Genomic DNA, 14,001 nt, shown 5'->3' on the forward strand with positions numbered 1-14,001 from the left:
TGTTGCCTCATAAAAATGATAAAATATCAGTTGCCACTGGTATTAGGACTGGTTGATAAGTCAAAGCTCACAGTATTTTTAAGGGTTAAATCTTGTTAAAATTTCAGTTGCACAGAAACTCTGTCATCTGCTGGGGATGAATGTAATGGAATTCACTCGTGCCATTCTTACTCCTCGGATCAAGGTTGGCAGAGATTATGTTCAGAAAGCCCAAACCAAGGAACAAGTAAGTTTAGTAATGATTTCTTCTATATTTTCTTTAAGTGATCCATTTCTTGACATGTAGCATTGAAAGAATACAAATTTCAATCATCTAGCTATTCTCAGGGTATTGATCCTCTATCTCTGTTCTTTCTACTCTAATTTTTTTTTAACTTTTCGAAGTCAAGAAAGGATGAAACCTAGGAAATTGTTTTTTTTTTTCCCTTTGTTTGTATTTGACTTTTTTGTTTTCATGATTCCACTAGTACAAGAAACTCCTGGTGAGGAAACTTGCTCTACCATACATCAGCAGCTGTTCTGAAACTTAGTCTTAGCATCTTCCTGATTTGCTCAAACTAACATAGCTAGTAGTGTGTCATAGGCATCATTCAAACACAGGTCTTCCTGACTCAGAGGACAGATCTCTATGTATTATGTCACATTGCCTCTTCATGTTATTACTCGTATTTATTTGCAAAAGATTTGCCTGTTTTTTCAGGAACACTTCTTTTTTTAAAAATTTCACCTTGATCAAATAATATTAATATTTTATATGTACAACAGCCTTCTCAGGTGGAAAAGTAATTTTCTGCAGTTTTTTAATGAGAGCTCTCATAAATGCCAAAGCCAGTCCTTGAGTCTTTTGATCCCCTGCGACCAGTTCTCTTTACAGTAATTGTGCAAAAATCCGCTCCCTGTTATCCTATGCACAGTTTTCTTACATTATGACATGAGTTTGCACATTGGGAACTTATCCTGCAAGCATATAAATCCTGTTCATGTTACGATGTTGTACCAGTGACAATAGAGTGTGTTATTCTTGCCCAGGATAGTTGGTGCAACCACCAAGAAGAAATATTTTGAGCATGGCTCAGAGGAAGGGCAAGGGATAACCTGCCAGCTGTCTTGTCTGTCTGTCATGGTTCTTGGTAATAAAAGCTGCAAGGATCTCTGGGGGGATGACTCTTGAATGCTCCTACTGGGAGGACTTATTGGTTCCTAACAAAAGCATCCATTCCCACACAGCTTCCTTATTTAGTGGGACATAGTCATGTCCTCAAACCAGTTTTCAAGTTATTCATGTTTTCAGTTATTTGTGATAATTTCCTACATCAATATACAAATTCATAGATTTATAAGTGTACTTTGAAGGGACTTAAATCATCTAGCCCAGCTACCTTATTTTACAGATGAGGAAACATTAGGCCCAGAAAGGTTACAAGATTTGCCCAAAGTCAAAGTTGGGATTTGAACACAGGTCCTTTCACTCCAAATTCAGCTGTTTTTTCATCGGATTGTTCTGCCTCGTCTTACTTCATTTCTTTTTGTGATCATGCTATTTAATTTTTTTTCAATTCTCTTTAATTTTTAAATCACTTATTACTGCTCAATTGAAATTTCTCAAATTAAATGTTTGATGCATTCTGATTTTCAGGCAGATTTTGCTGTAGAAGCGCTGGCAAAAGCTACCTATGAACGACTTTTTCGCTGGCTCGTTCATCGAATCAATAAAGCCCTGGACAGGACCAAACGACAAGGGGCATCTTTCATTGGGATTCTGGATATAGCTGGCTTTGAAATTTTTGAGGTATTTCAAAATGTGAATTTAAATTATTATTATTGATACCTTTTGTTTAGTGACCAATTGGTACTTCATTTCATGCTAACATTGAACTTGAACACTGGTTGGGTGCCAGCCTGCCCCCAACACCTTAGATCGCACAGTTACCCACAAGTGTTCCGCTTCCTCAGAAACTTTTACATTCTTTTTATCTGACTATAACTATCATTCTGTCACTGTCTATACCTCACCCTAATGGTGAAGTGGGAGATGTTATGTCATGTGGGAAACAGAGAGAAAATTTTGACTTTTGCAGGAGGAAGACCACTGAGACTAGATATATAGATTGGGGTCAAGTTGTGAAGGGATTTAAAGGTTACTGAGAGAAGTTGATATTTTATCCCAGGAGCAATAAGAAGCTACTGGAATTCATTAAGTAGGGGAGTCAGATTTGCACTTAAAGTAAATATTTTAATAGAAATGTGTAGAATGAAAGAGGAGAACTTTGAGAAAGAGAGATCAACTAAAGAAGCTGTTTGCTATAGTCTAAGCAAGAGGTGATAAGGGCTTATAAGGGGGGGGTGGAGAATATCGGTAGAGAGAAGGAATTGAGTGTGAGAGATGTTATGCATGTAAAAATGATAAGGCTTAGTAATTAATTGGCTAGATCAGGTGATACATAGTGAGTAGTCAAGGATAATACTGATACCAGCATCTTTTTTTTTCTGTCATCTCTTTGAAGTAAAATCTCTGTAATAAGAGCTCTCTATTACTTAGTATAAACAACTTAATAATTATCTTGCTTAATTTGAAATTGTCTTCCTGAGTAGTTTGGCTAATTTACAGCTTGACCAGAATGGAATTTGTAGGCCTATCTTCTGCACAGTTGTTCCAACATGGAATTTTTCTATTTTTTTACTTAATAGGATAATTTGATCAATATGAGGTGATAACTAAGAGTTGCTTTTTAAATTTGTGGGTTTTTTTCATTAATGATTTTGAACAGTTTTTCTTATGGATGGTTGTTAATAAGTTAACATTTCTTTTGAAAACCATGTCCTTTGATTGTTTGTCTTTTGGAATGGTATTCAGTCCTATGGACTTGATCCATGCCCTTTAGATTTGGATTGTCATACCTTATTTGTTATTGGTTTAAAATTTTTCCTCCAATTCGTATTTTTCCCTTAATTCTAGAAGCATTGGATTTATTTATTCAAAAGCCTTTTAAATGCCATGGTCAATGTTGTCTATTCTGTCTAATTCACATAGATCTGGGAGCTGAAAGGAACCTTAGGCCAAGGTCATCTAGATTCAACTGTCTTTTCAACTCTTTCTACAAATGATGAAACTGAGTTCAAATCCCTTCTCTGGCACTCAAATACTAGTGTGACCTTTGGCTTCATTTTCCTCATCTATAAATGGAGAGAGATGGAATAGATGACCTCTTTAGTGCCTTTTAACTCTGAATCTAAGAGTCCATAATCTCTTTTATTCTGTCTTGTTGGAAGTTATTCCCTTATCCATAATTGTCAAAGACAGAGCCTTCTATTCTCCTTCACTTTTTTGATTTAACCTTGGTCTTAGTTACTTGATGTCTCCTGTGGTCTGCATATTTGTTTTTATTTTTGGAAAATGGCTTTTTAGAACCTCATTCTTCTTTCAACACTTTGACAGTTGAATTCCTTCGAGCAACTCTGCATCAACTATACCAATGAGAAACTACAGCAGTTGTTCAATCATACCATGTTTGTCCTCGAGCAAGAAGAATACCAACGGGAAGGCATTGAATGGAATTTTATTGATTTTGGACTAGATCTACAGCCCTGCATTGATTTAATAGAGCGACCGGTGAGAATGCTCATTTTTACCTAGTTTTACATATTCATTCACATTCAGGTGGCAATTACAGAAGCAATATGGGATAGTGGAGAGGGCACAGGAAATGAGATTCTAGACCTAGCTTACAGTTATAGAGTTTATGGCAGCAGCCAGTTAAATAGGCAAGCAGCTTCTCATAATCTTCCCCTATTCTTCCATTGCCAGAAATATCTAGACATTCAATTAGTTTAAATTTCATAATGGCAGTAATGTTCCGTATTTGATAATTGAGTTCTTTTGCCATATTCAGTTTCTTAGGGCATGCCACAAGGAGTCCTTTCTGTTTATGTAATTATTGTGTACTTATTACTTGAGAATGTGGGCAAAATTTCTTCTGTTGGACCTGTGAACAAGAAACTCCTTGTACCCATTCAGATCAGCATTTGTGTGGCAACTTAGTGTTCTTAGAGAATTATCTACGGCACTGAGATATTAAGTGATTTGCCCAAGTGTCACCAGAAAGGATGGGTCAAACAAAGGTGAGACTTAAATGAGGACTTCCTGACTGCTACGCAGGCTTTCTATCCGCAATCCCAGGCTGCCTTTCTGGGTCATTGTCAGAAAATATTCAAGTTCTCACACGTTCACAAAATATATATAATCAGATTCATGATATTATTTTTAGCTCCAAATTAACCAGTCTCTCTGTGTGTATTTGAAATTCTATGAAAGAAAAGAAATAGTATCTACTTGCCCCATCTCCCCCTTTTTAAGTCTGTTAGTCCTGTTACTTCAAGCATAATTATACCCAGACCATGGGAGGAAAACTAGGAGATTCCATAACCTCCAGTGGCTTTTCAGAGTTTCAAAACCATTGATTTGTGTTGTAAGTATTAACCTAAGTTCCTCCTTGCTCCTGTTATATAATTAAATGTTTCCTAGTCGGATAGCTCTGGACACAGGGACATGACTAATGGAGCCCCTCCTCTGACACTGACTACTTATGTGGCCTTAGTTTCCATTTCCTCATTGTAAAATTATTAGAGAGGATGGCCTCTGAGGTCCCATTCAGTTCTAGATTTATGACACTGATTCTTTCTGTGTTGTAAGAAATGTTTGCAATTCTCCAAATGTCATGTTTACTTCTAAGTTTCAATCGTAATAGAGTCAGAGCTTTAAAAAAAAATGGATACTTTCGTGAAGAAAAAATAATTTGGTGTATATTTAAGGTCTGTGTCCTGGTCAAATAGCCCTGACCCAAGGATTCCTCTCCCTCTTCCCATCATCCCAGTGATGAATAGTTGCTTCTAATTTAACCTTTTTGTTTGATGTGAAACAGACAAATAGGCAGTTTTTGAAGAGCTTCTTCTGTTATCTGTGGTCGCTGTTTCAAAGCAAAAAAAATACTTGGGTTTGGGAGTATGGGGTGTCAGAGGAGGGACACTTAGTAAAATACGGTATAGTAATACCTCTTTTTCAGAGGTTATCCTTGCCCTTCTTAATTTGTTGAAAAGTCATTGTAGCACCATACCTTACACTTGAACACTTGCTCCAAAATAGGACTTTTTTTATTTAATGAATAATTCTTAACAACTTTTATTTGTTGATTTCACAGCTCCTAGCAAATTATAACACATTCTTAAGCTTTTTGTGTGATGAATTCTTTTGTTAGTCTGGTGTGTTATATATAGACCTCTTCTCAGAATATTTTTAAATAATTGAGGGAAATACCACAAACAAATTTATTGCTTCTCATTTCTGTTCAAGAAGTAGGCATTTTCTGTTTGGGATATTGGACATTGCTTATCTTTCTCAGTACCTGCATCTTGTTTTATTTGGCAGTAGTAAGGTTTTAGATTTTATGTGTTTATTTGGCCATAAAAAACAAAGTGGGGTGGCAGTGGGGAAAGCCCACCTTTCACCATTGGTGTAGAGACCACAAGATAAGTGTTCTAGAGTAGTATAATAGAATTAGAAAGCTCTAAATTCAAGGCCCACTGATGTGGGCTGTCATGACACTGGACAAGAAACTTAAATTCTCAGCGTCTCAAGCAATCATAAGACTAGTAGAGTAGTGGCTGATCACTGTTGTTGGGACCAGGATTCCCATATACCAATGAAGTCACATGTCTACACCAAAGTCACTCTGACAAGTGATATGAAATAATTGATAGTGCCTGGTAGACACACCTTCCACTAGTGAGTTTATAATAGAAGTGAGCAACAAAGGGAAACTTGAATCACTCTGCTTAGGGACTCTTTCCAGTTCAGTTCGATAAGCCTTCTTTATACAGTTATCTAGAGTTGAGAATGCTGGGCCTGGAGTGACCGCACTGTTATGGTTGCTCAAATAACTGTGTAATCTTTCTCTATTTTATTAAATAACTTAGCATAGTACTTTTCCCCTCCCAGAACCCAGTAAGAACCGAGTAGTTTGAAGCAACACATCACTTTGAAGTCTGCAATATAAAAACTGAAAAGTAGACAGAACTGTATTATTTTACTGTACCTTAACAAATGCTTTATAAAAAGTGTTAAACTATTTGCAGTATATCATTTAATTGTTAAGAATAGTTGGCATAAATCTTTTAAAAGAGTCTGTCATTACTCAACATACTGGAAACTTTTACAATTTTATTTTACTATTCTAAAGGAAACTGTACCAGTCAGTCTGTCCAACTGTTCTTTCCTTTCCAAAACATGACCAGGCCACTTAAATTTTCCAGCCATAAGCAACATCTAATAAATATGATGCAGTAGAACACACATTTATTCAGCAGATATTTAGGTCAGGGCACTCTGTGAGGCAAAGGCAGAGATACAGAATTTAGGTAAGCCATGTCTTTGTTTTAGGGAGATCAGTCTAGCAGGCCATCATGTAGGAAACTTCTATCCATTTTCCTTCATGGCAATGTTAGAAACATACTCACATTGTCATACTCACATAAGCAAGACTTGTTGGGAAGTCAGGAACGTTTTCATTATAATTTACATTTATTCCCCCTGAATAAATGGGTACCTCCCCTGAACAGAGTACAGGAGAAAGTACAAAGGACTCAGATGGACGCCAGTCCCTCACCTCAAATCTCCCGATACAACCCCCTGATTGCCTACATCATGCCCTCCTCAGATGGCTCATTTAATCATGTGTACAAGCCTCTGACCTTTCACCTGACCCACCTGAGGCCTGGTTTCTTCTAAATCTGGGGTGGGGGAGGGGGAAAGGTACACCTTCAATTCTGTGGAAACAAAACTTCTCCCATTTCGTACAGCAACAGTACAATTCTAACTGCAAGGGAGTATTATGATTTGAAGTCACAAAAACGGGCCATGCTTCGTGGCCCACTAGGTGATCCTGAGGCCAAACAGTGTTGCAAAAGAACACCAGGTTTTTCTTTTTAAGCTCTTTAGAGAGACTAAATTTTTCCCAATTTTCTAAAAGACAACCCAAAGGTGAACTTTTGGGAATTGAAAAGGATCAACCTGTTATAGGCCTAGGTGCTGGAAGTCCCTTCCTCCATAAAGGGGTAAGCATGGAAAAACAAACAAAACAAAATAAGACAGAAAAAACACAAAAAGGTACCTGAAGTTTTTCCAGTTCCCTAGTGCTGAGAGAATTGAAAGAATCGGGCATACACTTCTGAATGGGGCATCTGTCCTTGATTTCCATGCTTCAGAAGCTGTGCCCAGGTCCATGGACTCCGACATCAGGCTGAATACGAGACAGCCTCCTAGCTGTCTGACCTACTGGGACCAAAAAGCACCTCCAAAGTGATTGGAGAGTGAGAAAGGGAGGAATAGGAAGAGGGGGAGGGGGAGGCTTGCATATCTTCCAGTCTTGGCTGGAGAAGAACTTGAGATTAGCAGTTGTTCCCAGTCAGGTTTGGGGTTGAGGGGTGCTCGAGACCCCCAAAGACCAACATGCCAGATCCTGCCGAATGAATTCGACTCAAGCCTTTTCAGCCAAGGAAAAACAAATTTTGTTAGAGATTTGCCATATTGGGTAGATGCCTAAGGAGCCTGAGCATTTGTAACTTTAATGCCAGTGGAGGTGAGCTGAGCTAGATTGAATCTGAGCACCTTCATGGAGGCAAGGGGGAGCTTATATACAGAAAGACTGTGGGAGGAATGGGGGGTGGTCAAGTAGTCTGGGGTGATGGGAGGAGGGCTTTCGGGCATACTAGGGTGACTGGGGTGAGGCCTGACTCCCCGGTGGGAAATAGCTAAAGGCTACGTGGAGATGATAGACAATGGAGGGCTAGGATAACAGACTTGGGTATAGATATTTTGACAGGATCAAGGGTGGGAACTGGCCAGAAGGCAGTCTGGAGGCAGCCAGACAAGGGAAGGCTAGGCTAGGCTATTGGAGCATGAAAAGCCAGATCTGGTGGAAGATTCAGGGTGTGGCCCAAGGGGGTTCCCAGGGAAAAATGTTGAGCAGCATAGGTCCAAGGATAGTTCTTTAGTCCCTTTCACTAGAGCAGGAGTACACAAACTGCAGGCCTCATGGCATTCTTTTGGTACAGCCCATGAGCTACGAGTGTATTTTACATTTTTAAATAAAGCTTTATTGTTTTTTAAAATGTAAAAACCATTCTTAGCTCTGTACAAAAACAGATAGCTGACTGTAGTTTGCTTTTAATAATTACTGTATTGCAATATAATTAGTTTCCTTTGTACTTATTCTATGCATTTTATTTTATTCATTTATAAACCTTATTCTGAGTAGGGGACTTTGACCCCAAAAATGTTTAAGAACCTCCGCCTTAGCTCTTCTATTAGGTTTGTAACAATTTTTCCTCTGAAATGTTGATGAATCCTTATTTCATTCTGTTGTTTGCCCAAAGATTCCATTAGTACTTCCTGGGAATTTTCTTTTAAAAGTGTGAAAAAGAACTGGGTGGCGCTTCTACGGTTTGAAAAGGATGAATTGCTATCATTCCCCCACCACCTCTGGACCTCATACCCCACCTCTCCATGGGATATCCCCTGCGCCTTGGAACTGAAAAAAAATCAACTTACTTTAGTAGGTGAGAGTAGAATTTAGGGAAGTTTTTGCAGAATTTGACTTTAAGGAACATCTCTTTTGTAGAGGAAAAAACTACAGGTCCTAGAAGCAATATGACATGGCCAAGGTCTCATGTAGCCTTCTGAATCCACTGCCCAAGATTTTTACCATCACACCCGTCTGCCTTCCTTTACATGGGTCTTCCTTTTACATCAGAGTTACTACAGCTAGGTCCTGAGTAGTGCACATAATGAGTCTCCTGAAGTGGTCACACGAATTCGAATTTGTATTATTGAAAGCTATATTATGTAAAATTTGGTAGTTCTTTCCAGTCTAAGGGAAATATGCAATGTGGATTTGAATGATCTTCAGAGTATTCATTATAAGCTCTAGTGGAACCAAGCTGTAATTTGAAATACTACATTGATGCATAGTTCTAAGGACAGGTATCATGAGGTAGTAGATAGAAAGCCAGAGCTAGAAAGACGCAGGTTCTTCATTCAGATCCTACTTTAATCAGTCAACAAACATTTATTAATTACCTACCTAATACCAAGTAGGAGCACGTAAATACAAGAAGTAAAAATCCCTAATCAAAAGAGGGATGGTAATAAGTACACATATACATATCATTTATACGCACAAAAAGTACATATATACATTTATTTGTATACAAAACAAAGAGAATCAAAAAGTTATTAAATATGAGGTAGTTTTGGAAGGTGGTCTCTAAGTTGGGGATAGTTAGGAAAGGCTCCACCTAAAAGGTGATGCTTAAGGTGTATCTTGAAGGAGCAAAGAGATCCAGTGAGGGGGAGGTGAGGAGTTCATTGCAGGCACAGGGGACAGCCAAAACAAAGGCATGGAGGTAGGACCCAGAGCATCCTGTGTGAACAATAGTACAGCTTGTCTGGATTGCCCAGTGTAAGATGAGTAATAATGAAAGTTAGGTTGAGGTCAAGCTGTGAAGGGCTTCAGAAGCTAATAGAGGAGTTCATATTTTATCCTAGAAGAAATAGAGAGCCACTGCACTAGTTCTGTGAGTAGAGTAGTGGCATTTTTGTCAGTGGGGCAGCTGGGGGTTGCAGTGGATAGAGCACTGGGCCTGGAGTCAGGAAGATCCAAGTTCAGATTCAGTCTCAGATACTTAATATATCTGTGTGACCCTTGGCAAGTCACTTAACCTCCATTAGCCTTGGTTTTCTCATCTGTAAAATGAAGACAAACTGGAGAAAGAAATGGCCAACCGCTCCAGTGTCTTTGCTAAGAAAACCCCCTGGACGAAGTCCATGATGCTGTGTAGAGTTGGAAATGACTGAGTGACTGAATGCGAACAACAAAAATCTTTGGCAGCAATATTGAAGAGGTTTCTTGTAATGCTGAAGGCAGGGAGAACAAATCAAGGAGCTGTTGGAATAAGTTAGATGAGAGGCGACAAGGACCTGAATTAAGGAGATGTGTGAATAGAGAGGAGGGGTCAGATGTGAGAAATGTGGAATGTGGAGAGATTTGACTATTGATTTGCTTTGTTGAGTGAGGAGTCCATGATGATGCTAAGAGCACAAACTTGGCAGATTCAAAGTATGTTAGTGCTTCTGACGTGTGCTGCTTGTGTGATCCTGGGCAAGTCACGTAATTTCTTAGTTTTTTTCACAACTCTCCAAGTCTGTGAGTTTCATGCTCCCTGGGGAGGAGTTCCCTGTATTGGTGAAATCGCAGATCAGGTCCCCATCCCCACTCCATTAATGCAATGGCAAGTTCAGTTTAGTCAAAGAAGAATCTGCCTATTATCTTATTATGTATATTACCTGGCTCTAAACCTTAGAGAAGCATTTTCTCTGTACTTAATGAAAAAGTACAATACAAAAACTGTTAATTAGGAGAAGAAACCCTGCAGATCACCAAAGGAATTATTTATAGTATTTAAGATGGATATAAAATTTTGTCAGTGACTGTTGCTTTTTCTTTTTAGGCTAATCCACCTGGTGTATTGGCTCTTTTGGATGAAGAGTGCTGGTTTCCTAAAGCTACTGACAAGACCTTTGTGGAAAAACTGGTTCAAGAGCAAGGCACGCACTCTAAGTTCCAAAAACCCCGGCAACTGAAAGACAAGGCAGATTTTTGTATTATTCATTATGCAGGAAAGGTAAGAGTTATGTTGTAGTTAGATTTTTCTTAAATTTGTATTATATCAAATGTTTTACTTCAGTAAAAAATTACAAACCCATTTTTTTTAAGAAGATAAAGCAGAATGAAAGTGTGAATGTATTCATGTTCTAATTGATATTTAAAGAAACAATTATATGGATTTTGTGCTGATTAAAACAACCTAGAATTCCATTTAACCCATTTCTCAGACAAATCTTAAAGTTTTTTAATTTAGCCTTGAATTTTTTTTTATTTCATTTCAATCTTACTCTTCTTACAGGTGGATTATAAGGCTGATGAGTGGCTGATGAAGAATATGGATCCTTTGAATGACAATGTAGCTACCCTTTTACACCAGTCATCAGACAGATTTGTTGCAGAGCTTTGGAAAGATGGTAAGAAATGCATAAACTTTTTCCTGTCCATTGGTTTATGATCTGTCACTTATAATTAACTTAATTGGAACCTTTAAAATTTTGGTGTATCTCATAGTCTGCCTTTATATAGTTATAATTAGAAGCTGCTTTTCTCCCTAGAGCAGGGCTGCCGTTTTAACGGAATTTGTCCATCTTAAGGATAATTCAGCTTAAAAAATAAACGAAATGTTTAGAAAATTGGGCATATATCTGGTTTTTTGGTGAAGGTGAATTGTGTTACAGGAGAAAATTAGATACTTAAAATAGGATAAGAGCTGAAATGGACCTTAGGAATCTAGTCCAATCATTTCCTGGACCCAGCCTCATAGACAGCTGCAAAGAATGATCCTTACTTTGTATCAGTGCTAATCTACATTAGCACACAAAGACAGAAAAGGACTCTCTGTTCATTCACAGTTAAAGTCCTTTCCCTCAGCTCTGTCCCCTTTAAGATTTTGCAGTATTAGAAAATGATGAGAGACTACTTTGAAGCTCTATTTTCTGAACACTTGGTTGGTGCAAGGGTGCACAGGGACTAGCAAAGCAACCTGTGAATGCCCTGTATCTGCATCTGCCCCTTTTGTTTCTGGCCCTTGCTTTGTTTTTCTTCTTGGAAATCTCTGCTGAAGATTTATTTAATTTGTTTTCAAAACTGAGTACAATTGTTTTTGTGATTTGGTACCTCAACCTAATGTATTCCATGCTCACAAAAATACAAGTAAAAAAAAAACTTCCTATACTATATTGACCCTGCTACTCAAAGCTTGCCATTCACTTTTCTTTATTGCCTCTGAGTTCTCTCTCATTTCCTTGATATTTGTGGTAGAATTCTGGGAACTCTCCTTTATTCTGAATGTATCTGCCCTGCCCTTAGCTTTTTCTCAGTTCTGCTATTCCAAAAGCACCTCCAGAGCCCAGAAATCTTTCCCAGATCCCTTCTCAGAAGCCAAGCAATAAAGAGAATAAGAGAAAATACAACTGAGAGGAAGCAGAAATAGGCACATGTAGCAAATGAAGAGGTAAGGGGAAGGAAGAGGAGAGAACCAATGTGGCTTTCTGGGTCTGGCCTGCTGCCCAGTGAAACTAATTCTTTCAAGAGCAGGATGTCTTTTGGAATATGTATGTGAAACATGTGATGAGGGTACTTGTTTGTGAGTACCTGGGCCTATGTGGGAATGAGGGTGATTTTGGAGCTAAACTCAAATTCCAAAGAATCAGGGAGGGGAGATTGGTTTCCAACAGTTAAAGTAGAAGATTTACCCTCGGGCATTAAATGAAAATTGTTTGTTGTTACTGAATAATACACAATATTCTTAAGCAGATAAAATCTGTGGGACCATGTGAGAAGTGTGGAGCTCTCTTGCTTTGAACTTAACAACAATTTCATCACCAGGCACTGAAAAGTTCTGTCTCCTACTGAAAAATGGCTCTAGGTCTTGATGTGATCAGGTCTGTCTCAGGGGTAGTGGACAATCTACCACAGAGACAGTGGTTTTACACTAAGATAAATATGTGTTCAGGAATAGAAAAATGAAATGGTCAGTCATTCAGCAAGAAATATTTGTTGCATGCCTACTGTAAAGAGGCTCTGTGGCCTACTGGATAAGTCTGGCTTAGAAGCCAAGAACACTTGGGTTTAAATCCTGCCTCTGACACACACCAGCTATATGTAGGTCCCTAGGTAAGTCACTCAGTGTTCCAAACAACTCTGAAAGGCTTTAAGTTTCAGAAAAGTTGCCAACTTGTATTTCTTCACCCAAGATGTCCTTATACCAATGAAATCACAGATCCATTTCTCTCCTACTATATGTATCCTTGTACAAGATACATAATTTTGTAAGGCAACATAAATACCTGCAGTAAACAATAACATAGAATAAGGGCATATGTTTGGTGACAGATAAAGGAATGAAAACTCAAACTTGAATTGATCAGGGAGAATTGTAAAGCTGAAATTTGGTGAGTCAAGTCTTTGAGGGAATGGTAGGATTTTGACAGGGGAATATGTGGATTTATTTATCCTAGGCAGAACAGGAGTAAAGATGGGAAATCAAAATGCATATTTGGATAGGTTCTAGGTTGGAATGGAAAGATTAGTAGATTTGGAGTGATAGGACCTTGGTTTGAATCTTGTCTCTACTTCTTACCACTTATATGTCCTTGGTCTAAGTCACTTCAGCTCTATAGGTTACAGTTACCTCTTTTATAGAATGAATGAAATGGACTAGATGATGTCTAAATCTTTTGTCTGGAGCATAGGGTCTTTTTGGAGGAGGAGGAGGAGGAGTAAGGATTTTGGTTCCCAGGGAGAGGATTATGAACTTCAATCAGTAGGCAATAAGGAATCATTTGAAATATTGTGATGTAATCTGCATGTAAGCAATGTATATGAAGGATGGAAAGTGAGTACAAGTGGGAAAACTTAAAAGATTATTGTAATGAACCTAAATTAGGGTGATAACATGGGAATTTTAGTAATAATGAGAGGGATGTAAAAGATGGTGTTGAGGTAAATTGATACAACTTTAGAGGTGAGGACAAAGAGAGTGAAAGATTTCTAATATGAGAGATAGGGTGAATGGTGAGGCCACTGCTAGAAATGGGGAAGTAAAGAAGTACAGGTTTGGGGGGAAATAAGTTAAAGTTTGCGTGTGTTGAGTAGGACATCCAGGTAGAGATGTCCTGTAGACAGATCAAGGTGCAGACAAGGTCAAAGCAAGAAATATCAGTTGGGGAATCACTACTGTAGAGGTGAAAGTTCCAGTCATGGGAGTGATCAAATTTGCTGAGGGATAGAATAGAAAAGAGGGAAGAGAAGAGTCTTGAGGACTGAACTTAATGTTCATCTT

The 14,001-nt window shown here is 38.3% G+C and overlaps 1 protein-coding gene across 4 annotated transcripts in view; it reads left to right on the forward strand.

The window, feature by feature from the left end:
* MYH10 (myosin heavy chain 10) overlaps nt 1-14,001 on the forward strand; it is a 195,782-nt gene that overhangs the window by 94,767 nt on the left and 87,014 nt on the right. For all 4 annotated transcript variants that reach the window (XM_036767252.1, XM_036767251.1, XM_036767250.1 and 1 more), the window contains 5 exons: nt 108-226; nt 1,637-1,789; nt 3,437-3,610; nt 10,561-10,734; nt 11,017-11,131. In XM_036767252.1, coding sequence (XP_036623147.1) covers nt 108-226; nt 1,637-1,789; nt 3,437-3,610; nt 10,561-10,734; nt 11,017-11,131 — 735 coding nt within the window. The remainder of the gene's footprint in view (nt 1-107; nt 227-1,636; nt 1,790-3,436; nt 3,611-10,560; nt 10,735-11,016; nt 11,132-14,001) is intronic.

Source organism: Trichosurus vulpecula, chromosome 7, assembly GCF_011100635.1.
Source record: "Trichosurus vulpecula isolate mTriVul1 chromosome 7, mTriVul1.pri, whole genome shotgun sequence".
NCBI lineage: Eukaryota > Metazoa > Chordata > Mammalia > Diprotodontia > Phalangeridae > Trichosurus > Trichosurus vulpecula.